We start from the raw sequence: 27931 nt of genomic DNA, 5'->3' as shown, positions 1-27931 counted from the left end.
TATGGAAATGGGCTGTCTTTGAGATCTCAGTCATGGAGAGACACATATCTCCTGGGACCTGGCATATTCATCAACTCCCTCAAACCAAACCCAGTGACCAGTATCTGACTCAGATAATATGATTCAGGCCATCTGTGTGTGTGTGTGTGTGTGTGTGTGCGTGTATGTTTGTGTTTGCGTGTGTACTGTATGTTTCTGCGTGACTATACAAATGTGTGTGTGTGTGCGTGTGTGTGTCCATGTGAAGAGATATCTGTTTGAGTGTGTGTACTGCATGTTTCTGGTGACTGTTTGAACGTGTGTGTATGTTCCTGTGCATGCTAGCCGGTTGTCTTGGTCCTGTTTTCTATTTTTGCATTGCATTTTATTTTAATGACAAGTTTTTGCATAGTAAATTGTTCAATGTTAAATCAGCTATATTCAGCTCTGATCAAGAGCATTAAATCTCTCTCAGACTCTGTAAAATAAAACTGAAACTGCATGTTAAAGCACATTATATGGTTGTTAACTATTACATGAAAAAATGGAACACAGTGGAAGTGTATGGGGTATTATAATAATTTAACAATTATTACCATTTTTTGGATAAAGAACCATTTGTCTGCTTTCATTGACAAAATGAAATTCAACCAACTGCTGACATTTGGAATACGTAAATGGTTTATGCCAGTTTGATAACGTGTACATAAACGCCTACCTTAACTTACTATCTACCTCACAGTAGTATCACCAGCGAATGTTGACTTCTTGTGAATGGGATTTGTGCCCAGAACAAATCAGGATACTAAAAATTACAGGAAGTTCGATAATGTGAGGGTGTTGCCACTTGAAGGTTCTTGAGAAAGACACCGTCAAATCAGCTTCATGACCGAACCTGTGAACGCGCACTTTCTCTGGACACGCTACTCTCCAAAGGCACCACCCATGTGTGACGTTGCCGTGGGACCAAACCTTCAACTCCGCGAAAGCTGTAGGACCTACTCATACCGTTGAACACAGCTGAGTCATAGAGACATTTAAAGGTCGCCTTCCCGTATATATATTTCTAAGGAATTTCACAAGCAGTGCAAAACGATTTTATCAAAATAATTAGTTTAAAGTTGGGAATTTACTTCGGGGGAAGTACCCAGAAAAACGATCAGTACATAAAAACCCGAAGGTATGCGCTGTCTTAAATGAAGCTGGAGGTTTTCGAGATGTCCGACAGGGAATCAACAGGTAAGACAGTTTACGTTTAAAAGTATAATGAGAAAATGCTGTAGCCGGGTAGTTTTATTCACTAAACGTTGCCTATTGTTTTTATATCCGCAAACAACTAGAAAAAGCTCGCTGAACACAGTAATGAATCAATTACTCTTAATTGCGTCTTAATTTTCTTGTAGGTTAACGCTTACCAAGTAACATGGGAAACGCAGCAACGCCTCTGGAAAATAATTTCAAAACTTTGTAGTTTTGAGTTGAGTCTTGTCGAACTTTTTCAAAAATGTTGAATTGGTTTAGGGAAAGGCGTTTCGGGGGTGTAAGTGAACACACTGCTAACGCATTACTGACGAATACACTGTAGGCTACATAAGCCAATACATGCCAGCACCACACACATCAACCTTATTTTGTTCTTTTATTAAAACTTATTTTATTCAGATTAATTTATTTTACTACTAGTACTGTTACTGCGAATACTGCTACTGGTACTACCAATAATAATGATAATATTTATAATAATAATAATAATAATAATATTAGAAGGGGAATTTCCATTGATGGTTTTTATTTAATTGATACAGCACTACAAATTAATTTATGTTTTCAATGAATGAATCAACATCTGGCCTGGCAAAGCTGACATCATTAAATATCTGAAACTGTCTAAACTGTCAACATACTTGGAGAAATTAAGGGTCAACTAATGTAGTGGGATACCTGCACTTTTTATTTTGTGTTTATTTTTTTATTTTTGGTCATTATCTCCTTAAAAATAAATACAATACTGTTCACTGTTTTAAAACCAAAGAAGAAGACAAAGAAATGGAAAGAACGGATTGTATTAACATTGGTTTTGTGAATTTTATGTATCTTAATCATTAATGAGGAGCAGTGGAAGAACATGAGACCAAGGGAATGGTTGTCACCCAGTTGTATAACCCCTTGTCATGTTCCTCTGATGTCATTATCTTCTTCAAAGTTCTATTCTTCATTAAATTAAGAGCTATTTGTTAAACTATATGTGGAAGTATTTGTATCTAATGCTTGTTATTTTTAGGCCTAACATTTAGAATGATTGTGGGGTCGGGTCAGACCCTTGATAATATAGCCATATCTGGTTTGTCGCAATACATGTTGCTTGTGAAACAGAAAGTTAGGCACCATGGGTAGAAAACAGTATTTGGCTTGAATATGGCCTACGTAACACAGTAAATATATATCGTAATACCCAGAGGGCACTGAGCATTGCATATAATGAACCTGTACTTTGCCCTCCCATAACAATAAAATATAAAACAGCCTTTGGAAAATGTTTAAAACAGTAGAATCAAAATGCAGATTTAAAAAAACTGCAAACTTTGTGTCAAAGTGCAAGGACAATATCCAAAAGGCTAAGATGCATGTTAATCCCAGCCCAATTCCATGAGTGTTAAAGTGTCTCTCACTCATACACACACACACATACACACACACACACACGTGCACACATGCATACACACACGCACGCAGACACTCACACACACACACACACACACACACACACACAAAGGTTCCTGGAAGAACTGTTTAGTGCGCAAAAGGTGATTGGGGAAAGAATGTTGTAATTCATTATGCATTTTTATTTGTTTTGTTTCTTTTGAAATGCTCCGTTGAGAGGTTCCTGGCAGAGATGTGCAGTTCGCAGCCACAGTGCTGCTTGCTGCAGGAAGTGAAAGAGATTAAACTGTGAGAACTTGTCAGAACGGGAGGGGAGGATCAGAGTAGGCCCCACAGTGCCACCTCTACGCATCCAAACGCAAAAATCTTGTAATGGATGGAGGGCAAGCAAAGCTGAAAATGGAGAGGTGGGGTGTTCAGGAAGCCCAAAACTAAATGAAATGCCAGGAGAGAAACCTCACATGGATTTGCATTACTGATGTAAATGTCCTGGATCTAGGGGAGGGGGAGTTTTGAAGCTCTTCTCATAACCAGTCCTTGTTGTTAACATCCACAGCGATGCAAAGACAGCACAGTTCTGAGATAAATCTACACTTCCTGTGCTTCTATATTGTTTTCTTCTTCTTGAAGGCCTATCGGCTCTGTGCAGGGGATACTGAAGATATGAAGTCATAAGAACAAAGTCACATGACGCAGAAGGGAGAGAGAGAGCGGCGAGGGATGCTGAGGCCGGGGAGAGAGAAGCTGGCAAGATGTTGGCATAGCTGTTGAGTTCTGGGTCCTGCTATGCTTTCATATTGCCAGCTTTTGCTTCCCTTTGCTGCAAGACACAAACTAACCGACCAATCTATTAAAATTCATTTTATTAACCTTTATTTAACCAGGCTTGTCCCATTGAGATTACAATCTTTTTTTCCAAGAGACATGGCCAAGAAGGGCAGCAGTACATATATTTTAAGATACAACAATAAAACTTGCATGATGACAACAACAGCCATTCTTTATGAAATCAGTATTTTTTATACATGTTTTATGCAGCCTGCCATTTTAATGATTGTTATTTTAAGCATATATTATTGCCTTTTTATTTATGTGTTTGTTGCATTTCTAATGTTTAGATTAGCAGATTTGTACGTATTATTTCTAGGCCTCTGTGTACAATTACACATTCAAATATTTGGTGTTAATTTAATTGAACAGTTGAACAATTGAACAATTGAACAATTGAACAGCCGCTCAAACACAAGTGAGTTGAAGAGCGAGCCTGTTGCGTTAGCTCCGTCTACCCTCTCAGGCGGACCAACCACTGATGGGTGATGGAAAACGCGTCACTAACTGTGCGCCGCTTGTGATTTTTTCCCAGGAATGTCGCCACAGACACCCAGTTATTTAATCATAAATAATAATAATAATAATAATATAAATTAATAGGCTCAATCACCATTGTGTTACCTAATTCGGCGATAGATAGTGACTTAACAGACATTTATTTTAATGGAAATCTTTAATGGAAATTATTACTTTAATAGAAAAACAAAAGTCTTGTCGGTCTTGTCATACAGGTAAAAACTGAATCGAGTTCAGTTATATAAAAATCACAGATTTATTTATTTTTGGCCCATAGTATCTTTCGCTGTTTTAATCTGCTGCCGTGAACATCTAAATGGAAAACAGATGGCTATATTAAAAGTGTGAGAGTCTGTACAGGCGGGAATGGAATTGCACTCCACAGTCTGGTATTGAGATAAAGAAACAGGGCAAAGTTCTTTTATGTTAATCACCAGAACTAGCTTCTTCTTTTCTTTCTTTTTTTTTTTTGCATTGCATTGCAAAATGTTTCTTTTCCCAACACAAATACAAGCAGAGGGAAGGTGTCGCCTTTGTCCACGTAAAACCATAATTTCACTTTTGCCTCCCATAATCGCGCTGTGTAAAATCTTATCCACTATAGCTTATGTTTGCAGACATTCAGCTCAAAAATCGCCGGGATTTTAATAAAAATCTAATCCAACCCTCGTCACTACTTGTTGAAGTTTTCATTCATGCTATTTGCATAAACACTTATTTGAAAAAATGTGTTATTATTCAGTGGTACCATAGAAACAAGGTGCTTATGGGGAGCTGCTAGCTCATCCTAATAAGGAACTGTTTCAGTGTATAGATGGGCATCATGGTCTGATATTGGCTCTGAACTGTGCGGGTGCTGACTGTGGATGCTGCCCCTGCAGACTGTCACATAAGCATACAATTTTTATATTTTATATTAAACACGGATTCCTTGCATTGTGTTGGTTTGACCATATTATATGCTGAACTTGCATACTACTATTCTGAGTCACCCGAAGTCCCATAGTATTGTTCATGCAGCAGGTTGAATTGAAATCAGATATAACATCTTCGTTACTCTGTGATGGCCAATATTCTGGGTTTCATTGCTACCGCCAACAGATGCTGGGCAATTAAATAGTGGAACGTTTGGTTCACGTTGCTCTGAAGATCGTCTTCTTTTGGGACACAGACAGGATAGTCCTGAATCTCTGCTTCACACTTGTAGTACAGGAACCAGGAGGTCTGTTAATTTATCTGTAAGTTTTTAACCATAAAAGGATCTATTATAGCACCACCGTGTGGACAAACTAAAAGCTTTATACAGGCACAGTACTCTGAGCCAAGGTGTATATTATAAAGAATATTAGAACGGCATGTCTAGCTTTAAAGCTGTAGAAGGAGTAGTGTGAGTTGGTGTAAAGAAAATAAGAAATTTACAAGGTGCAAGAGAAAAGATGTGTTACTGAATCAACCACACTGACATTAAAGTGTCAGAACTGTATAATTGTTTGCGAACAGCAATTTTTCTCGCAAACTGGTTGTTTGCTAAATAAATTTCATATAGTTTTTCTGTTGAATATTAGTGCAGTGTTGCAAAATGTGAATGGCAAATTTGCTAGTGCAAAACTGATTTTCCATTTTTTCCATTTGTTTGTTTTGTTTTTTATGAGGTGGAGTGTAAGTTAAATAAACATCTTGTGTTACAGTAACCTTAAAAAAGTGGAGTTGAGTTGAATTTGCTTAATAAATCTAGTCTTTGAATTTACTCAATATAATAATGGACAGTGGTTGTAGGAATTATGGTATTTGTAACAGGTAGAAATCAAAAATGTTTGACACTTAAGTAAATTACGTTGAACTAACTTATAGAAATGAATTACTTCAAAGAAATTAGATACTTAAAAACATACTTAATACACACTCATTAGTTACATAGTAGAGCATAATAGAAGTGAGTTACATTAGCAAATAAAAGTTTAGTTCGGTTAACTAAGTTTAGCGTTGATGTCACAGGTTCTTAATCAGCTGAAGTCACATATGCTTATATGTGGTTGCACACAATATATGTAATATTGTGTGCAACCACTGTCCATAATTTTATTAAGTAAATCCAACAATTTATTTTTGAGGGTACATTGCAGCTAAAATAATGCATTTTTGAACAATGAAAACAAAAACAAGAAGAAGAAGAAGAACCACAACAGCAATAATAATAATAAATGTTTTTTTTCTCCTTACATAGGCCTACAATTGGAAATCATGTGATTCCTCCTATTATTGCAAACAAAGCAGAGAAACAGGAAAGTAAGCTTACATTTCCAGTGAAACAAAAAATAATGTACTTTCCCATTTATATGTATTCCCGTTTTTTAAATTTAAATCAATCAGTCATTCACAGGGGGTTGCATGAAGTGTTCTGAATTACATAAGCTCCATGCGTTAATTAAATGTGAAAATGATGTTGATTTTTCCATCTGGAGTGCATATATATATATATATATATATATATATATATATATATATATATATATATATATATATAATGTGTGTGTGTGTGTGTGTGTGTGTGTTGGACATTCTGGGGGGACCCTCAAATGAAGGTCCTGGACTGAAACATCAGTAGCAATGAAATTTGACATTTTGTAAGGGAGGATGTGTGGGAGCATTTCTTTATAATATTATTGCATTCCCTTTATAATACTAGAAATACAAGGAGTGCAAATCCTACTGTTCTATTATAATGTAAAAAAAAAAATGAAATGCATAAGTCAAAATGTAACCACATCTTAAGAGCAAAAAATGAAATTCTACAGTACAGCTGTAAAAAAAACTACATACATGCTATACAGTTGTCGTCCTTCCCAGATTCTGTAAATGTTTATTATCATATTTAGACCTGAAATGAATAATTTCTCCGACAAAAACATTTTCAAAGGCCATTTTGAGCAGCGTATTGGGACGCCTTGGCGGGGCGGCATGTATTATTTACTTGCATGAAAACAGTTATCTGTATCCCGTTTCTTTCCACTAGATGTCACAATCGTAACACATGATAAACCGAAACCTCTCGCTTTATAAAATATCATAGATTTGGTCGAAAATGTATTAATTTGAGAAATTAATATCGACAATAATACTACAGAGTGATATGAGTGACATATTTACTATTACGTCAGAACTGTCAATATTCCATTTATTTTCCATTCGAATAGACCTTTCAACCTTAAATATTTTTCCATCTTAATATACCAAAATAAAGTCTAGCAAACATAGTACGTTTTTGTGCGTTTTCACACTGCAAAATAATCAAATGGTAAAACAGAGAAGCAGCTCAGCATTTTGCGTAACTTTACCTTACGTCGCCTGCGACGTGCCAGGTGAAAACAGGCCACTGAACATCACTAGGATGTTGCGTTCACTTCGTTCGGCTTGAAGTTAGAAAGATTTTGAAACCCATCTGACCGGTTTCCCCCTCTGACGTCATGGGGCTGCCGCAGAGATTCTGACTTCCTCAAATTTCAAAAAAAAAAAAAAAGAAAAAAGAAAAAAAAACTTCCTCAAATTTCAAAACTGCACTTTAAAGAGGGTGGCTTCCAATAGGGTTAACTACTGTGTATTCAGAATGAGGTAAGCGCTACCTGTACCTACCCTTCTGTTCATGTGAACGTGTCTTTATTGTTAGCGTGTGCAAACTTGGACACTTACCAAATAGGCTAGCTGCATTATTTCCGTGAGCTAAGTGAGGAATGCAAGCGGTGTCCTCATGGTCAGGTGGGGCGTGGAGATTCCCCTGTAGAGAGAGAAACGTGCAATTTAGTGACATGACGGTTTCAGTTCTGTTAACTTCTGTACCCATACTCATGCCTGTGTTAGCCTATTGGATTTGTGGTTGTGTTTGTACTGAACAGTAGCCTACTTGCAACAAGACCAGTGTGCTGTAGGATTCGTCTGTTGCTTAAAATGAGTTAGCAGCTCACTGGAATATGTCAAGACCTGCAGAGGAATTCAGGGAAAACACTTAACCAACTGGGGAAAACGTATAGTGTCGTCCAACGTTGTAAAGATTTCCACGGTCCGGTGGAACTTGGTAGCAAGCGTTAAAAATAATGTCTGTTAACTTAATAACAATAAAATAAGCGTGGGTTATATATTTTAATTGAACACTTAAGATAAAATAAACTGAGTCCTGAATGATTGGTACGATAAATTCCCATTATAAAAGTTAAATTTAAAAAATGCATTTAAAAATGCATATTTACCGTGTCATATTTACCGTTTATTATTATCATTATTATTATTATTATTATTATTATTATTATTATTATTATTATCACCAACATCAACCACAGTGTGCTAAAAACTGTTCTTGACTGAGATTTCTTTTATGCAGGTGCAGTATCCAACTTGCCTATCTTTTCCTGTATAACCTACTACAGTTCTGTGGGCACACTTGGATATTTGCAAACATGATGGCCCGGTTCCTTTCATTCGGGGAAGGTAAGACGACTCAGTTCTGTACGCCAGGATGTTGTTCTCATAAAAATCATAATACAGGCCACTAGACGCAGGCCTCAGTTTTAACTGGTGCTGATGCTCCTAGGTACATGACATCATAGTCCTGTTATAACAGCTGATGTAACTAGGGGTTGTGTGAACACCTAATTGTTACATTATGAATGATGCGTTTGGGACGTGAACATCCTACCATATATGTACTTATTTTCATGTACATGTACTTTTCCTTCTTGAAGAGTGACACGACTGTAGTAGAAGTAACATCTATTAGAAAGAACACATCAAAAAGTCTTTTCACAAAAAAAATGATTTTCAATTAGAGAGAGCTGTCCAAAGGAGCACATTCCTGTGTGCCCTTATCGCAGAAAGTGGGAGTGGCAGAAATTTCTGGATATTTGTGAGGTCTCAAAGGTTAAAACTGCTCCCTTCCCAGATGCCTTGGCTGACACCTTTTACTCGGTGGGCGTTGTGGTGAGCCTGTGCCAGCTAATGTCAGTACTAGAGCTGTTCCACATTGCGGATGAAATTGAGAAAGCAGGGCTCCTACCACGGTTTATACAAGTACGTGTCAGTGAATAACCACCCATATTATTATCATTATTACATCCCTTTGTTTTTATTACATTTAAAATTATATAATATTATAATAATTAAACATTAAGTTCTCACAAGGACAAGTTTTGTAAGAGAAACTTTTAGGAAATTAATTTTTATCTGTGAAGTTAGCATTAATCCACACTCCCTCATTTCATAAAGACTTTGAATTTTTCCTTTTCTTTACAGGTAATGGAGAGGAATTTTGTTTTGTTTGTGGTGATCATTAGCCAAGAGGAAGTTCAAAGTAAATCTATAGTGTGCATACAGTTTTTCCTGTGGAACACTCTAGACCTTTTAAGGTAAGTTTAAGGTAATGCACTTTCACTGTAGTGGGGAAAAGACAGACGTTTCACGCTGAATGAACCCACCTCCAGGGAAACAAACCAAAGACCATTCCAGAGAATGATGGAGGTGTTCCCTTAAGCTTCCATAGCCCTGGGAAGGCATTAGATGATGGCATCCACAACAATATCTCTGCACGATTTATAGGATACGTTCTTAGCACTGAATGAAACTGATATGCACTCTGGTATTTGCACATCAAGTGTCTGCCTCCATTCAGAGCCCCCAGAAATACCAGCATTTGCATAGATTTAACAGCTAAAAGCCATCAGACCTCAGTTAAATCAGTTAAAGTCAGTCATGTCTGAGTTAGAGCAGTGTATCATACTCTTCACAAAGTATGGACAGAACCCTTTTTACCTGGCAATTCAACACAAAAGAAATTCCAGACAAGAATTTAGGCCCTTGACCTTGAATTAATACAACTCAAAATAACTGCAGCTGTTGGTCAGAATAATGGAATGCAGGTAATAGATTGGTAAAATTCTGTTAAAAAAAATCACAATCAAGGACTTTATAAACATGCTGTGTACATGGTAGATATACAGCTAGCTATAGTGCTGAAGGATTGTAGGTGAAGTGCAAGCAAATACAAAAAAAAAGACATGTACACACACACACACACACGCACGCCTTTATCTCTGTTCATGTGTGTCCGGTCTGTGCAGGTACCCTCATGGACTCCTGGCACTCTTCAGCACCCCTTCCTTTAGCATGCTGTGGGTACGCCATACCCTGTGGATCCCGCTCTACCCCCTCTCTGTGATTGCAGAAGGTATGAAGCCTCACCCACAACGAATTGCATTGCAAGTTACTGCCAGTTACGTGTGATGGTTTAAATGCAGTTCTTCCAAATTTACTCTGCATCAGTTAAAGTACAACTCAGTCACAGCCAGTTATGCCTGGGCTTAGCTATAATAATATTAATAATAATAATAATAATAATAATAATAATAATAATAATAACAGCAGTTATTATTAGGGGCCGAGAACCACGAGCAGGCTGCAGATCATTGAGTGCTATTTATATCTTTCAGAGATTTCTGCAAAAAGAATTTAGATTTTAAAATAACTAATTTTGGTCAAAAATTATCATGTGGACAAATGTCAAATCTATCTTTTTGTTTCTTGGAGAAAATAGAGGGGTCAATTTACAGTAACTACATGAAGCCCTAAGGAATCAAAAACAAACCATCATGACTTCAGTTACTGTATTCTGCCTTTGTTTCACACTGTGACTGAAATTAATGACCTAATTTTTTTTTTTTTGTAAGCCACGCAAAGACAGAAAGCACAGTAGCTTCCAAATAAATGTGTAAATTTGTGTCCATATGCATGATTTGGACATGGTCAGCCATTTTTGTTAAATTAAAATTACAGTCCTGTGGCCATCTTTGGACATATCAGAATTTCCTTTGCAATTTAACACAGGGACATGCTGTAGATCACGCTTGCCGCATATAGTGAGATTCAGACAAACATTGTAGGAGAAGCAAAACAAACAAAAAAGTTTTGTGAAAAACGGTACATGACAGAAAATCCAACATGGTGGACTATATGGGTTCTATGAGCACATTCGTTCAGGATGAGGATGTACACATGTGGAGGAAATTTGGCTCTTGTAAATGAAACGGGATGGCTGTGATAATCTTTCAATGGTGCAATGTTGTAGATGCTGCTGTAGTGCCACCTGGAGAGTCAGTCATGCGTAATGGCAGTCAGCCCGGACATGGCTGCCAAAGATTGTGAGCATGGGAATGGGGTGAAAATGTAGCAAAATGCAGACAAAAACTAAGAATAATAATAATTCTGGCAAAAACAACAGCAAAAATTATCATTATTATTATTATTATTACATATATGCCTATTCATTTGATATATTATATTAAATGCATAGGAATGAATGCATGTTGGCAGTTTTCACAAGGGACTGCAAAGAAACATTTACCAATCTATCGTAGCACCATACACTGTAACATAAAATACACAATTAAGTGCCACAAACAATAATCCAGTGTTATTGTAATGACCCCAACTGTGCGTGGAATGTTCCTTTGGGGAAAAAACGTACACTCCATGTGTAGAGAAACAAAAGAGATAAAATATATTCCAGATAACATTGTTCATTTCCTGTTATTTCCTGGCCAGGATTCCAGAACAGATCCTCAAAGGAGGAGCATTTTTAAAGCGCCAATAATAATACTGGGTGAAGCGTCAGTCAGCGTCTATCTGGCTCTCTGGCCTTTCCTTTCGCGTTATCACTGTGTCTCCACCCTGCTGTATCCATGGCAAACATGACTGTGCATGAGGTCCACAGAAAGCAGGGCCCCTGACTCTCCAAAGCCATTAAAGGTCCTATGGTCCCTACTGTAAAGAGTAAGAGGTTTCCATGGTTACCTTCCAAATTCCCCTCCTGGTTCAGTCTGACCACCTGATCTTTCCTTCATTTTACTGATTCAGTGATGCCTATGGGTTTCAGCTGAGGTGTGGCAAGGGTAACGGCTCTGACACAAAATGGCTGCTGTGCATCACCCAGGTGCGTGCTAAACACTGGCGAGGGTTACACACAGAAGCCACACATCCTCCTATGAGAAGTAATTTCATAATTATCTCCATTGATTTCTCTGATTGCAAATTTTATTTCTCCATTCCATGTTGTAGTTATGTTAAGAAGGACTCGTCAACTGTTGCTGTGTGAGGATTTCCTAAATATATGATAGATGTTTGTGTAATCCTGAAAACAGCCCCTCACAGCCAAAGCCCCACCCTTTAAAGATGAAAATTTCAAAACCAAGAACATAAGATGTATACCAAATGACAGGAGGAGTACATGCAAACAGAAGAAAGGCCAACTTAAAAAGGTTTAAGTTCTGTTGTAGTTGGAATTTCCTGGCTTTGACCATTACCATACTCAGCACAATGACAGAGCCATGCAGTTAAAAAAAAAAAAAACGAAAAGGAATGTATTATGCCTCCAGGTAATGTTGCTGCTTGCACGCTCAAACTGTGCGGTAGGTACAGGAACAATAAAAAAAATTCTATCTTCACGAATGAAGTTCGTTGTGGAGCAAAAGCATGTCCACATGCGCATTCAAATCAAAATGTTCGGGGAAACCAAAGGCCACTTTTAATTACTTGCATTATTATTAAGAAGAAGAAGAATGATGTGATAAAAAACAAAGAGACAGATAAACAATTAGCAGTTTCCTCTCTGTGTCCAAAGACGACCCTGAATCTGGGTGTCTAATGGCGAACGGAGGGCAGAGCAGGACTGGGCCTCAGGAGTTTTCTGGTTAAGGACAGAAACCCTGTCCCTCTTCGAACCTCTCCCTCACTACCCATCTTCTGCCGTGGTCTTCAGACTATACCTGGACTAACTGCCCCCACTCTGTGAATCGTTTCAATTAAAATCCCCTCTATCATGGCACACCTTACATATACCCCCAGTCCAGCACTTTTTGTAATTTGTATTTTCGTCCTAATATTGTCGCTTGTTATCCCCCCTAGTTTGACTTGGCATAAGTTAGGTCAGAATAATGTTCACTGTGAACTAAACTGTGTTCTTGGCTATAAATAGCTGTACGAAATGAGTACTGTACCTTATCGAACCTCTGTTTTGTAGTTGTTCCAATGACCCTGATATTCACTTTTGTATGTCGCTTTGGATAAAAGTGTCTAAATAAAAGTAAAGTAATGTAATGTAAAGAAACCCGAGTAAAGGACTGCTTCCCGTCAAGGGGCACCGACTCAGGACTCTCCAGTTCCTTCAACACTGTACCCTCACCCAGTAATGCCAGACCCTCCAGTGGAGAGTTCCTTCAACTCTGTACCCTCACCCAGTAATGCCAGACCCTCCAGTGGAGAATTCCTTCAACTCTGTACCCTCACCAAGTAATGCCAGACCCTCCAGTGGAGAGTTCCTTCAACTCTGTACCCTCACCCAGTAATGCCAGACCCTCCAGTGGAGAGTTCCTTCAACTCTGTACCCTCACCCAGTAATGCCAGACCCTCCAGTGGAGAGTTCCTTCAACTCTGTACCCTCACCCAATAATGCCAGACCCTCCAGTGGAGAGTTCCTTCAACTCTGTACCCTCACCCAGTAATGCCAGACCCTCCAGTGGAGAGTTCCTTCAACTCTGTACCTCACCCAGTAATGCCAGACCCTCCAGTGGAGAGTTCCTTCAACTCTGTACCCTCACCCAGTAATGCCAGACCCTCCAGTGGAGAGTTCCTTCAACTCTGTACCCTTACCCAGTAATGCCTGACCCTCCAGTGGAGAGTTTCTTCAACACTGTACCCTCACCCAGTAATGCCAGACCCTCCAGTGGGGAGTTTCTTCAACGCTGCGTTTCCTGCCTGTGCCCCTAAACTTTGGAAGTCAAGAACTTTGGAAGACTGACTCGATGGTCACTTTTAAAAAACACCTTTAGACCCATTTTATTCCTGTGCTTTTCCTATTTCTTGAACTCTTGTGTGAGTTAAGTTATATATGTGCTGTTATGTACATAATGCATGTAAATTTTGGCCTATTGTAAAGCACTTTGTAACCCTGATTTTGAAAGGTGCTTTATAGATATGTTACTTGCTGTACTCTCATGCAGTAATGCACTGGGCCCACATGCATTCCACAATAAAGCCCCTGGAATTCGGTTCTACATTAAGAAGAAGCGCTAATGAAAACAAGGGGAGAGAAGAGATGCTTTCAGCCAGAACGACTCCTTAAGAACGCTGGGAGTGTTTTTATTCGTCCAGGGAACTGTCATCGACGGGATAGGGGAAGGCGCCGCGCGTTCCTAAAGACGAGGCGGTGTCAGAGAGGAGTGAAACACGGGTGTGAGACTATGCCGTGTCCGGCTGTGCCCACACTGTGCGCAACAGGCCCAATCCACAGCTGACACGCAGGTGTAACCAAGACACGGCACACAAAGCTATTTGACCCGTTTTCGTTGGTGTTGGCAGTGCACGTCTGAGACTGAGCAAGAAGATGCTGCGGAGCAGTCAGTAGATTATTTTCCTTATATGATTATTCTCATTATTAATAAAATATTTATTCACTTGTATGCTTATCACGTGCTCTGACTTATGTTTGATTTACTTTCAAAAAGAATTTCACGAAGCAGAAAATCAATGGAAACTGTCATTTAAATGCAGATTTATGGCACCATTTTGGTCTTTGATGGGACTAAGTGTGCGAGAAGGCGCCCCTATTTCAGCAGGGAAAATACAGTCCCTCCTGCCTGAATTAAGCAGTTGCGTTTGCTCTCTCTTGGGTTGAAACAGGACTGACTGTGTACCAGGCCCTGCCCTACTTTGAGTCCCTGGAGACGTTTTCCTTCCCTTACATTCTACTGGGCTACTTCCCTCTGCTCGCCATCGGTGAGGACCTTGCGCATCAGTGTGTGTGTGTGAGTGACTGAGTGTGATATGCTCACCATAGCCAGCCACAGTGCTGACTGTACTGTAGCTCTTCTGTATTCTCCTTCTCTTGTTTGTGTGTTTGTGTGTGTGTGTGAGAGAGAGAGAGAAATAGTGTGTGTGTGAGAGTGATATACTCACCATAGCCAGCCACAGCGGTGACTGTACTGTAGCTCCTCTGGATTCTCCTTCTCTTGTTTGTGTGTGTGTGTGTGAGAGAGAGAGAGAGAAATAGTGTGTGTGTGTGTGTGTGTGTGAGTAATCTACTCACCATAGCCAGCCACAGCGGTGACTGTACAGTAGCTCCTCTGGATTCTCCTTCTCCTGTTTGTGTGTGTGTGTGTGTGTGTGAGAGAGAGAGAGAGAGAGAGAGAGAGAGAGAGAAATAGTGTGTGTGTGTGTGTGTGAGTAATCTACTCACCATAGCCAGCCACAGCGGTGACTGTACTGTAGCTCCTCTGGATTCTCCTTCTTTTGTTTGTGTGCGTGTATGATGGAGAGAGAGAGAGAGAAAGATAGTGTGTATGTATTTGTATGTGTGGGAGAGCGAGGAGTGCGTGTGTGTGTGTGAGGGAGAGACAGAGAGAGAAAGATAGAGTGTATGTGTGTGTGTATTTGTATGTGTGGGAGAGAGAGGAGTATGTCTGTGTGTTTGTGTGTGTGAGGGAGAGACAGAGAGAGAAAGATAGAGTGTATGTGTGTGTGTATTTGTATGTGTGGGAGAGAGAGGAGTATGTCTGTGTGTGTGTGTGTGTGAGGGAGAGACAGAGAGAGAAAGATAGAGTGTATGTGTGTGTGTATTTGTATGTGTGGGAGAGAGAGGAGTATGTCTGTGTGTTTGTGTGTGTGTCTTTGTCTATGAGGAGTAGCACATCGCTACTGGCACTAATGGATTACTCCCCACCCCAGGTGCCTGTATCATTATTTGACAGCCCCAGCACTAATGGATTTATCCCTTTTCCAGGTGCCTGTTTCACTATGTGGCAGCTGCTGGGAGAGAGGAAACAACAGCTGGACATCTGGAATAAAAAAACCAAGAGGAAATAAAGAGACAGTCACACACATATGCACACACACACATATGCGCGCACGCACACACACACACACACACTGACATGCACACACACTCTTGGGTCCCACTCATCGTGAGACAGCATGTGGAGCAGCTTATCTGGAAGACACCAGAGGTTGAGTTTAAGGACTAGCCCTGTGTCAACAAATGCAATTCCTGCAGCAGCTTGAAACGCACCACATGTGTGGGAATTCATAGCTGGCTTCTTCTGAATGCTCCCTTCCGGGAACCCATGGTGGATTAACGCCTGTTTGGACGAGTCTAGCATGACAACAAAAAACATCCCAGTTTTTATGACTGGAAGAATCAACCTGCAGGTCACATGGGGGATGTCATGAGTGTAGGATGTAGGGTACAGTTACCCAGAGCCCCACCAGACACACCAGAAAACATGCATGCACACACGCTCACACACACACATGCACACACACACCAACCACTTGGGGAACAACATAACACACTGAACAGATACACAAACGCGGGCTTTGGCTCTGGTGTATCGATCCATAATCTTTGGAAGCATGGAAATGGAAAAGAAAAGAGAAAAAAAAAGAAAAGGAAAAAAAGAACAAAAGCAGGCAACGCCCGCAGAAATGAGGACCTTGAGCCCTGACCTATGACAGTGAACTCTGGACACAAAGGGACCTGGAAGGGTTGGATGTCCAGGCCTGAGTCTGGATACAAGTGTGCGGGTTGGCAGCAGATTTCCTGCTCACGCTCCATGGACCTCACAATGTAGCTGCGACATTACTGAAGCATTACTGGGACGTTGGGGCAATGTCATGGGAGCTTTGCGGCAATGCTATTGGGACGTTGTGACAGCTTTACTGGGATGTTATAATAACGCTGCGGGAACATTGCTAGGTCTCGCATCAGCAGGATTGCTATAGTACACGTCATGCACAAGACATGCTTTTACACCCCGTTCACACAGCGAGCAACTCGGTTGACCAGTTGCCAGAAGTCCATTCATTCTCTATGTAGTTGAGCAACGGCCAACTGGCTAACTAAGCTACGAAAGTTGCCCGAAAAATGTTGCCCACGGTTTTACTTTTTTTGTCAACAGTCAATCAGGCTTCCTATTTCTTAAACCAATGATACCATTTTGTGAATTATTGTTCCACCTGGCTTCACTCATCTAAAAACTTAAACGCAGCTAAAATCATAAAGGATAGCCAGCAGACTATATGGCAAATATGTGGCTTGTTCTACCAAAATCATTCACATTGACACCAAGACTTATTGAGTTTTATACACCACTAGAGAGCTGGCTATTTATAGCATTCTATATATGTCTCTCACTAGCTAGCCAGATAACATTAGGTATTGAGAGAGAGAGATCGCTAGCTATGTGCCTAACTAGTGAGAGAGATATATAGGGATCGCTACCAACATAGCTAGCTAGTGAGAGAGACAGAGAGATATAATATCCCTAGCTAGCAAGCGAGATAGCAGTAATAATAATTATCAGTCTCATGACAAAACTATACATATTATTTCTTCAAAAATATGTAGCTGCACCACTACAATGATACAACAGGAAGCTCTTGCTCCTCCTTCATCCAAGTATACTTGGGCAACCTGTCAACCGTGTTGCTTGCAGTGTGAACGTGGGGCTACACTTCCCTAACTGAGGTCTCTCCAACACAGCCAGGGTTAAGAGCAGGATTAAGGAGCACTGCAGCCTCCACACTACAGAAGAAGAAATATTTTTTTTAAAAGGCCTATGTGCTGCGCTCGTTTCTCACTGCGTGAGGCCCGTACAGAAACATTCCACAGGAAGAGGAAGTGGCTTTCCTTTTCAGCAGGATGCGGAGACGTGGGTGTGAGGACACCCACGTCTCAGTCTTTCTCTTTCATGAGGACATCCACACAGCCTCCTGTGCATGCACCTTTTGCAAAGCATCCTGGGATATACAACAGCTCGTATTGACTTTTTTTATTGTAGCATTACTGCTTCATTATTCTGTACCATACAGAACAATAAAATATTGTACTGTAAGTTTGCCGAGTAATAAATAATAAATATGTTCAAAATGCATACATCGATAAAACCCATTTCCTGGGGGCTCCAGGAAATGGGTTTAAGGGATAATTATGGGTTTTTGAACCTGTGTCTTATTTTCGTAGTATTTTTCATCATCCCTATCGATTCTAATATTATTTTACACACCTTCTGCACGCAAGCAATTTTAAATTAGCTCAAATAAATATGGGTGTCGACAGTGCTACCCACTGCACCACTGTGCCGCCCTATGAAGCTTCAGACATGGAGAGAAAAAAACATCCAAAAAACCTGTGCGTAAACAACAAGTGCGTAAAAAATACGACCAGAACCGATAGGAATTATGGAAAATACTAAGAAAATAAGACTCAAAAATAAATAATTCTTTAGAGAGCTAGCTGGCAAAGTTATTTAGATGGTCTGGCTTTTGTCCAAACACCAAAATGAAAATACTTTCTACTTTTAAGTTAGTCTCCCTAACTCCTTAAATCCTGCTCAGTGAAACACCTCCCCAAAACCCCCAGACCTGAATATTTAATATATGCACAAAATATGAAAGTTCAAACGTGCCTCAGCTCTAATTATCTAATTATTTCAGTGGGTGCAGGATCCCTAGTGTAATAAATGTACATTCCAACAAAATAGACAGCACTCGCAGTCAGGTCTTTACATTTTTATTGGCATGGATGTGTTTCCTCTGTCAAGCCTTCCTTGGCGTGTGCCACGCTGCCAAAAATGTGTCCGTGCCAAGCTAACACTGTCATTTTCATAGATCTGTGCATAATAAACACTGATATGCAACTGGATGTCATCACCAGAGCAGGGACGGTGTTCTCTGAGTTTATTTTGAAAAAGGTGGACGTAAAGATGTCAGTTATCATTTTTGAGATGAAAGATATGTCTGTGGTCTCAGGGCTGGAGTTCAATTTGCCTTGGTAGCTCTTCCCTGATCACCCCTGCAGCTCTGGCCAATGAGCAATTCTGGTTCTCTGGATGCTCCAATGAGGCATTGCGGTGGAGGACGAGAAAGCAACAGGCTGCAGGCTTGTGCACCCAGGAACTGTAGGACAACTGAGCTGCAATTGGCTATGCACCGGAGAGGGGGGCGAAGGCGGGGGCTGGGGGGTCCTGATTCCTCTTCCTACCACCCATAGGCTCTGGTCCATACCACCTTCCTCTTGAATTCTGGAAAGTTCCTCAGAGATAAAAGGGCAGCTGTGGAGGGAGGGCAAAGATGGTGGAGGATACAAAATGGAACCATCAGTTTTTCAATTCAGCAGAGACTGGAGTTGGCAAACTGTAGTCAGACTGTAATCCATCTGGCTATGAAACCAGATAGTTGGCACTTTCGTCCCTGACACCTTTCCCCAACTTCTCCCTTCTGGAGAACTGGAGGGGGATGTGGGGGTTAAAGATGGCAGCACAGTCCCACCACAGATTCTCTATAAACTCAACAAGATACTCAACTCTTGCATTCATTCCATTATCCTCTGCTTATCTACAGGAAGGTCCAGTCATACTGCACAGTTTCGGTTGCTGTATTACAGTACAAAAGATCTGCTGCCACAATGTTGCACCAGGCCACACCCCCTAGATGGATTTTGCTGATTAATTTTGCAGAATGTTACATAAAAACAAAATTCTTCAGCTTCAACAGGTAGGGGGACAGAAGGTTTAATGTGAAGAACACGGAACTGGAGCAGCAGTGTAGTATAATGGCTAAGGAGTTGATCTTGTAACCTAAAGGTCACAGGTAGAACACTACTGTTGTACCCTTGAGCAAGGTACTTAACCTGCATTGCTCCAGTATACAGTATATCCAGCTGTATAATTGGATACAATGCAAGTCGCTCTGGATAAGATTGTTCTGGTTGGCGTGAAAACCTGCAGGACGGTAGATCTCCAGGAACAGGGCAGGGCAGCCCTTGTCTATGAAACGTTGTCCCTTGACTTCCGCTTAACGCGGGCACAGAAGGGCAGGTTCAAAGAGCGGAGTTCACGTGCATACGTCAACCCGTGGGCTCACCTCTGGCAGCGATGATTGACTTTTCGGATAATCCCTCTCTGGGACCTTCTGCTATGCTGAAGAGCCAGTCTATAAACTGAGGTGGAAACACAAGTTTAGCTTCAATGTTTTTGGGGTTCATTGTGAAAGTCAGTTTGTAAATACAAACAGCACTAATGGTTTTAACAGCTCATTGGGTGAATGGCTGCTTTAGGTTAACCTGCTAGCTAAGCTTGGGTCAACATATTACCACTGTCTGTCAACAAATAATCAAAATGGTGGAGGCAGAGAGTGGTTTTCCATGAAGCACAGTTTCACACCACACAATGTGAGCATTAAGCAACCCATATTATTAAGGTAGAACTCATTTTACTGAAAAAGGGGCAACTTTATACACCAATTATTGTACTTCAATTAGCCAGTGAACTGCATAAACCCCAAGTAGATTAGACCACAGTAAAATATCACAAAAAGTTTTTTTTAGCTATCAGTCCTAAGCTTCTTACTACACTACTAAAATGTTAATAGCTAAAGTGTTACATAAATGACTTCCAATATAATTTCTTAAATCCAGAAATGGATACAAGCCTCCAGGAACAGAGTTCTCCACCCTTATAGACTGTGGAAATCAGTCTGTCTGAGAAGGTGAACCTAAAACAAACCAGAAAGTGACCGAAACGTGCCTTCTGAGTCTGCCCTTTCCAGGGCTCTCTGGCCAATATAAGCTGGATGCTGCACGGCAGGCCCAGCAGGCACTGTGAAGCGGGGTTCTCATTGGCCGAGCGGCTGCCGTAGAGACCGTGGGACCAATCGGGTGACTCAGAATCCTGTTTCCCTGGAAACCATCGGGCCCTGACCCCTAGGAGCAGGGGCATGGAGTGGTCGGCCCAGGACAGCACGGCAGAGCTGAAGAGGCGGAGCAGGAAGTCTGTAGCCTGTGCAGAAAAGGAAAAGGAGACGTGGTCATTCCCAGCCCTCTCTGGCTCCAACCCTCAGTCCTTACCCTACACCAGGGCTGACAGACTCCAGTCCCGGAGGGCCACAGCTTCTGCTGGTTTTCTTTGCGCTTGAGTGCTTAGTTTAAGCTACTAATCGAGTGAAAAGTCCACATACTTGTTTTTACAAGGTGTAAACTGGCTGCTGACAGAAAGTAAAACATAAAACTTGCAGACACTGTGGCCCTCCAGGACTGGAGTTAAACCAGCAGACACTGTGGCCCTCCAGGACTGGAGTTAACCCTGCAGAAACTGTGGCCCTTCAGGACTGGAGTTGAGGATCCCTGACTTAGGGGACTCCTGGAATAGCTTAGCCAGTAAATTCTCTCCTAACATAGGTTAGGGCCAATATTCCAGACTGTCACAGGTTCAGGCTCCCCAGGGCTTGAGTTTAGGACCCATGACCTCTTTTTAAAGTCATTAACTGAGAAGGTGATCAGAGGATAAATGAGGGAATGTTAGTAGAGCAGGCTGGTGGGAAACTACATGCATTCCTCACGTCCGAGATAACTCACACCTGCAATAGCGGAAATAGTAAATGTCAACACATGTAAATGACAGACTGCCTCAGGGCCTGATGTAAGCCACTGTTGGCCTTGGGGATTGATTGCTCGTCACCATGTGGACTCTGAAACCTGACAGGTTTTATAATGTTCTCTGGGTATGATGACAGGAGCACACTGGCCAGTCAGGGCCTGCTACATTTGGCATTGCTGCATAAAGCACTCATTTGAAGGGCACCCGACTAGTCTGGCGTTGTGTAACACGGTCAACAATCTCCTTCAAATTCAGCTCTGAGGCTCTGACGCTCTCAACAGAAAGTACAGCCAGTCCATTCAGTCACTGCTCCCCGATAGCCCATCTATCATCACGTAGTTCTTCATTAATGTTAATTCTGAAAATGAGCGCCCCGCTGTTGCGACTGTCACACGCAATGACACAAACAACAGCAGTGCAGGAAGTCACAGGCCTCACTGAAGGCAGAAGTTATTAAATGGTGTTATGCAATAAGCATTTTTGCAAGTTGGGAGCGATCTAAGATATGAAGCGGGTCTTGAATGACAGCATTTGAGCAGAGAAGGTTATTGATGTACACTGCCTGGCCAAAAAAGAGTCTCCCGCATTCCTCATGGCATTGTTTCGACAACCTTATGTCACAACATTTATTTCCCTCCAGAATTGCATAAATATTTGGCTGAGATCTTGTATTGACGATGGGAGAGTCGAACTACTCCATAAAGTCTTCTCCAGCACATCCCAAATCACATCCCATAATGGGGTTAAGGTCAGGACTCTGGTGTTCATGTGTGAAAATGATTCCTCAAGCTCCCAGAACCACTCTTTCACAATTTGAGCCCGATGAATCTTGGCATTGTCGTCCTGGAATATGCCCGTGCCGTCAGGGATGAAAAAATCCATTGATGGGATAACCTGGTCATTCAGTACATTCAGGTACTCAGCTGACTTCATTTTATTGCCTCATAAATTAATGAAATTAATGCAATTCTGGACGGAAATAAATCTTGTGACGTTGCATAAGGTTTTCAAAACAATGTCACGACGAATGCGTGCCGTAATCAAAGCTAAAGGCGGTCCAACAAAATATTAGAGTGCAACTTTTTTTTGGCCAAGCAGTGTATATCCCCTACTGCGGTGGTCAGACAGATGTTTTGCCATGGTTCAGTTATGAGTTGGTACTGCTTTAAAGAAAGCCATTCAATTCTGTAACCACCCCAGTAAAATGCCTATGGCTTCCTCACATGGAGTTTTTGAAAAAACTTTATTAGTCAGAGCTATGAGGCCTTTAATCTATATGCAGTGTAATACAGACAGTCGGCACAGGAGGTAAATATTTATTAATGAAGTTAAAGTGACACTTTAATGGAATCTATACTGTAAATAACAAGAGTTACACATCACAAAATGAGGCTAGCTAATAATAATTTGTGCTGGAAATGTCATAAGGGGGTGGGCACAAATTTTCATATGACTTGGGATCGGTCTCTGCTATATCCATTCTGGTGTAAAATTCTCTGCCTTCTCGAGGACAGAACAGAGGTATCCAATATAACAAATAACAAGTTTACTCTGGTAAACGTTGCCATTATTACAGCTGCCAAGATGATAATACCTAACTGACAATGCCCTAAAACCCCTGATTTGAGAGAGTGGATGGATGAAATTATCAAAGCTGCATCATACAAAAATATGCTGGGAAGAAGTAATGGTAAGAGGAAAATGAAAAGGACATAAATTCAAATTTTTGGTGCCAGAAAATAACGATTGAAATAACTGTAGACTGTATACTGACCCTGTACTTTCATGTCTTCCATTTCATTTTTCATTTCATTTTTGCTGTGACGTACCCGTTTTGTATTGTAAACAATAAAAAAAGAGTCACACATTAGCCCACATTAAAACAAACAGGACAGGCAGTGGACCAGCTTTTTGACAGACAAAAAGCATGTGCGTGAAAAAAACCCACTGATTTATCATCGTATTACTGCACAGAGAAAGTATGAAGATTTTGAACAGGGATGCAGCTCACTTTGAAACTTCACTCACAACAGTCAGAAAACATGAGATGCAGTGAAATAATGTAAAACCTACTTCAACAAACTTTCAGGCCAACACCTCCCTCCCCCCCAACCCCCCCCCCCCCCAAAAAAAAAAAAAACTACAGGAAAGAAAAGGTCAAAATATGAAAAAACAGAAGTGCAGTGATCCAGGGAATTCAGGCCAGTTCCTTTCTCATTTAGCTCAAAATAGTGGGATAAATAAGGAATCTGTTGGAATATCGCCCTGGAGAAGAGACACTGAACAGAAGACTGTAATCCTGCTGAACCCATCTTGAGAACTCAAGTTGGTCTTGCATACGCACGCACGCACGCACATGCAAGCACAGGCACAAACCAGGATACAGCACAAGATAATTACATTAAATCCACACTTAAAGGTTTGTGCCCATGTGTAAGAGCTGGAAGCTCCACCCACTCTAAACTTAGCCAATCACTTGGCAGAGGGAGAAGTGGTTTATAAGTGGTTCATAAGCAGCAGTTTTTACACAAGAAAGGAGAGATCAAGGGCAGAGTAAATCATTTGTTTCATCTGGCTCACTGTCAGTGTGCTAAATTACTGAGAAAGAGCAAACTACTCACCAGACACCCACGCAGATACTGGTGGGGGAAGGGGGGGGGGGGGGGTAAAAGAATGTGCTGACACTGAGGCAATAGAATGTTTCTTTGTTCTCACATGTGTGCCAAAAATAAAAATGGAATTCTCTGGAACTACACCATGGAACTGCCAAGGTGTGCGAGAAGAGGCCGCAGTGTAGTATAACGGTTAGGGAACTGGGTTTGCAAATCAAGAGGTTTCAGATTCAATTTCCAGGTAGAACACCGCGCTTGTGTCAGTAAACAAGGTCCCAACCTCAACTGCTTCCGTAAAATAAATCCAGCTCTATGGAAGGAAGTAAAAAGAAAAGTAAGCTGCTCTGGGTAAGAGCGCAAACATAAATGCAATCGTGTTCGCCAGGAGTGGATGTCTAGTGTCCTTATCCTCAAATGCGTGAAATGAACGCACCTGTCAGGTGTCCTCGTTCACACAGGTATTAGGACATGAAATTAACACACCTGCTTGGTGTCCTTGTTCACACAGGCAGAGGTGTTACTAGGATGTCATCTTTGGGTGGGCATTTGGATTATTTGGGTGGGCAACAGCAAAAATGTTGCTTTTCCTAAATAGGGCATGTAAACAAGGGCGTAGTTTAATTTTGAGAAGGGGGGGAGGGGACGACGACAAAAGGAATACAATTACAGCATCCAACTTTTGTAGGGGTGTCCGGGGCCATTACCCCACGGAAAATAAAAAAATAATTAAACCCTGTAACACTAGACAAATGTCTCATTTGGCACTGTCACGCCGATTTTGATCCAGGCTATAAAAACGATGCAATGACATTCTAAAACAGCTGTTGTACCCGTTGTGACGTGCTTTAAGTTTCGTTGCGGCGTCCGTTGCTATGCCGATGCTGCCAGCCTTGCTGCATTCTGCGGCGATAAAGATTCTAAGACAACTCGGCAAATTCTCTGCTTTAACGGGTTATTTTCCAGCCTGAAACGGTTCAATGGTATTAGTAAATGGCTACACGTGTCATCTAACTTGCGAGTAGTTGGCTATCTCCCTGAATATGAATTAAATGTTTTTAACAGAAAATAACACTTATAAATGCAATTCTATCCACGGAAATGGCTATATAAAAATGCTGTCTAGCCAGCTAGCTAATCACTAAACCAATGGCCACCAAGTGAGCTGGTAACTTAAACACACAGCTTGCAAAACGTGCAAGCTCAACTGTGAAACTATACAAGATTACTAATATAACTTATAAGAACCTTTTCTTATAAGAAAAGAATGAACAAGAATCAAAAGTATTAACAGTTTTAATTGGATTGCTGAGAGCAGCTAGCTACAAACAGGTTTTGCAGTTCACTTAACCGTGTCTGTACCGCATATGTGAACTGTGAAGAAGTGTCGTGGTTTGGCGATAATGTAAAGGAGCAGCACTGACTAAGCACGCCCACACCTTCAAAATGACCAATAGGAAAGCAGTGCATTTTTTGATGTCCAATGACAAAATTAAACTACGAACATTCAAAAAATAGCTATAACGGTGATTTTTCATTGGATGGGCAGATGATTCCTCTGGGTGGGAAAGGCTTATCTCTGGGTGGGCAACGAACACCCCAGCCCACCCGTAGACACGCCCCTGCACACAGGTATTAAGATATGAAATTAACACACTTGCCCGGCGTCCTCGTTCACACAGGTAAGTATTAGGATATGAAATTAACACACCTGTCATGAATCCTCATTCACACAGGTAAGTATTAGGATGTGACGTTAACGCATCTGTCTGGAGTCCTCGTTCACACAGGTAAGTATTAGGATGTGAAGTTAACGCACCTGTCTGGAGTCCTCGTTCACACAGGTAAGTATTAGGATGTGAAGTTAACACACCTGTCTGGAGTCCTCATTCACACAGGTAAGTATTAGGATGTGAAGTTAACACGCCTGTCAGGAATCCTCATTCACACAGGTAAGTATTAGGATGTGACGTTAACGCACCTGTCTGGTGTCCCCGCTCCCCACTGGAGTCGTCCCATAGGCCACATTCCTGATGTGACCCATTAATTCCAGCAGCCACTCCATCCTTTTCGTCACCCCTGAAACAAACAGCGCATCCTTAGCAGTTGCCCCGGTAACCAAGGGACCCAGGAAGGCCTACAGACAACTTAATGCACAAACGTCCCACATAAGCACTGTAAGACTTATCAATGAATATTTATTTAATACATTTCGTATTCAACGTATATTCAAAAATTCATTTTTACTGAGGGGGCGAAGGACAAACATAAAAGGCCTACTTATTCTGAAAGCATTAATTATAAATCACCCACATACTAAGACTGGGGTCAATTTTGTTTGAAATTCAAGGAAATTAATTGAAATTCAATTCATGACCTGGTGAATGTAAAGTTTCCATTAACATTCCATGGGCAATTTTTCAATTAATGAACTGCATTGCAATTCACTTCCTGAATCGCCTGAATCAAAATGGAACTGAGAAATAGGTTGCCATGACGGCAGGCTTTGAGGCAGAGCGGTGGTTGAGCTGTGTGTGGCCATTGGTGCTACTGTCATAACCGCTGCATCAAAGACGACCATAACCTTGAGACTGCTAGTCGCAAATCAACAAGCACGCAAGTTAGAGAAGAGTAAGTTACAGTAGAGTCAGTGTATCTGTGGGGGGTGAGAGGGCAGGGAAATCTTATATGAATTTAATTGAATCTATTGCAGAAAACTTCTAGCAGACCAGTTTGAATCGGGGGAGCTGGGGGGCCCCGTGTTGGGGCCCCTGCATTGGGGCCCCTGTGTTGCGACCCCGCTCTCACCCGTGTTGGGGCTGGACGCCAGGCGGGACTGGTAGAAGCTCTGCAGGAGCAGCCAGCTGACCTCCTCCCTCCGCGCCCCCTTTAGTGCGGCAGCGATGACATCATTGAGGCCCAGGAGAGGTACCCTGCCCTGGGAGCTCAGGTACGCCAGGACAAAGCCCGTCTTCTCTATGTTAGCCTGCAGGGGGCGCCACACCACCACCACACATCCCACAATAAAGATCATCTGACAGCCTACTTGCTCTGGATCATTGCAAATATTGTATGACATTAGCACCATTAAACACTACCTATGGTAACAGCATCATTACGCAGTTAGCTCCCAGTTAGCTCCGCCTGGTGCCACTTAAAGGGACAGACATCTGGGTAAACTCAAAACATACACTATTGCTGAACTATTATTTAAAAACTCCAGGAAGTGAACTATCCCTTTAATCACTCAAAATCATGCAATACACTTTCACACTACACTTTTATTACAAGGCTCCTTCAGACAAATACCTGTGTCCACAACTACTATACATGGTTGACTAGAATTATAGGGCAGACTCAATTCACTACTACAAAAAAAAATTACTAGGTGCCCGGTTCAAAAAAATACAATCCAGAATAAAATACCAGCACTCTCGAATATACTTCTTACTGTTTCATTGGTTGAATGCAAAAACAGTTTGGATATTTTGGCTAAGCAGACTACATCAGCAACGACAAAGAAGGTTTATGAAAGCTCTTCAGCTGAAATGTCCATACTATATTTGCATGGTTAGCAATAAAAAAAATACAAAAAGTAAAAAGCACATTCAGCAGTGCTGGTAACATATTCTGCACTACTTTAAAAAGAGTGTTGACACATACTCTGTAGTTCTCTCCCCTCTTTTTCTTTTACTTTCACAACCATCGCTTTACCTCAGCGACCCGAGTGATTCTGTCGATCTCCGTGTCGGTCATCTCCGACAGGCACTTGGCGATTCCCACGTACAGGCCCAGCTCACCGTCCTGTGAAACGAATGAAGGAGAAAGATGGCTCACACTTCCTCAGTAAACCCCCTGGGAGAACAACAG

At 41.3% G+C, this 27931-nt stretch overlaps 2 protein-coding genes across 6 annotated transcripts in view; one reads left to right on the top strand and one right to left on the bottom strand.

Moving 5' to 3' along the window:
• The first annotated feature begins 974 nt into the window (after positions 1-974).
• hacd4 (3-hydroxyacyl-CoA dehydratase 4) lies at positions 975-17912 on the top strand. 5 transcript variants are annotated; one of them, XM_064343949.1, is made up of 7 exons: positions 975-1218; positions 8360-8466; positions 8918-9045; positions 9268-9380; positions 10092-10198; positions 14704-14799; positions 15803-17912. In XM_064343949.1, the coding sequence occupies exons 2-7, from the start codon at positions 8436-8438 to the stop codon at positions 15883-15885; spliced, it is 558 nt and encodes a 185-aa protein (XP_064200019.1). In that variant the 5' UTR covers positions 975-1218; positions 8360-8435; the 3' UTR covers positions 15886-17912. The 5 variants fall into 5 exon arrangements, with proteins under 5 accessions (XP_064200019.1, XP_064200017.1, XP_064200018.1 ...); XM_064343947.1 differs by lacking the exon at positions 975-1218 and adding an exon at positions 7443-7596; XM_064343946.1 differs by lacking the exon at positions 975-1218 and adding an exon at positions 7716-7740.
• A 661-nt stretch (positions 17913-18573) lies between these two features.
• The window catches only part of focad (focadhesin), a 73957-nt gene continuing 64599 nt past the window's right edge, over positions 18574-27931 (bottom strand). Inside the window, exons 38-43 of the mRNA XM_064343952.1 lie at positions 27776-27865; positions 26870-27047; positions 26043-26140; positions 20604-20855; positions 19942-20017; positions 18574-19130 (exon numbers count right to left, since the gene is read on the bottom strand). Of these exons, the coding sequence (XP_064200022.1) occupies positions 19057-19130; positions 19942-20017; positions 20604-20855; positions 26043-26140; positions 26870-27047; positions 27776-27865 (768 nt within the window). The 3' untranslated portion in view covers positions 18574-19056. The remainder of the gene's footprint in view (positions 19131-19941; positions 20018-20603; positions 20856-26042; positions 26141-26869; positions 27048-27775; positions 27866-27931) is intronic.

Source organism: Anguilla rostrata, chromosome 7 (assembly GCF_018555375.3).
Source record: "Anguilla rostrata isolate EN2019 chromosome 7, ASM1855537v3, whole genome shotgun sequence".
In the NCBI taxonomy this organism is placed as follows: domain Eukaryota; kingdom Metazoa; phylum Chordata; class Actinopteri; order Anguilliformes; family Anguillidae; genus Anguilla; species Anguilla rostrata.
Note: the sequence above shows the minus strand (reverse complement) of the source record. Positions and strands in the feature narration are given on the sequence as shown.

Excerpts from the sequence above, each read along its gene's own strand:
- hacd4 (XM_064343946.1), top strand. Across the intron at positions 9,381-10,091 it reads AACACTCTAGACCTTTTAAG|GTACCCTCATGGACTCCTGG; the intron begins GTAAGTTTAAGG and ends CGGTCTGTGCAG. Across the intron at positions 10,199-14,703 it reads CCTCTCTGTGATTGCAGAAG|GACTGACTGTGTACCAGGCC; the intron begins GTATGAAGCCTC and ends GGGTTGAAACAG.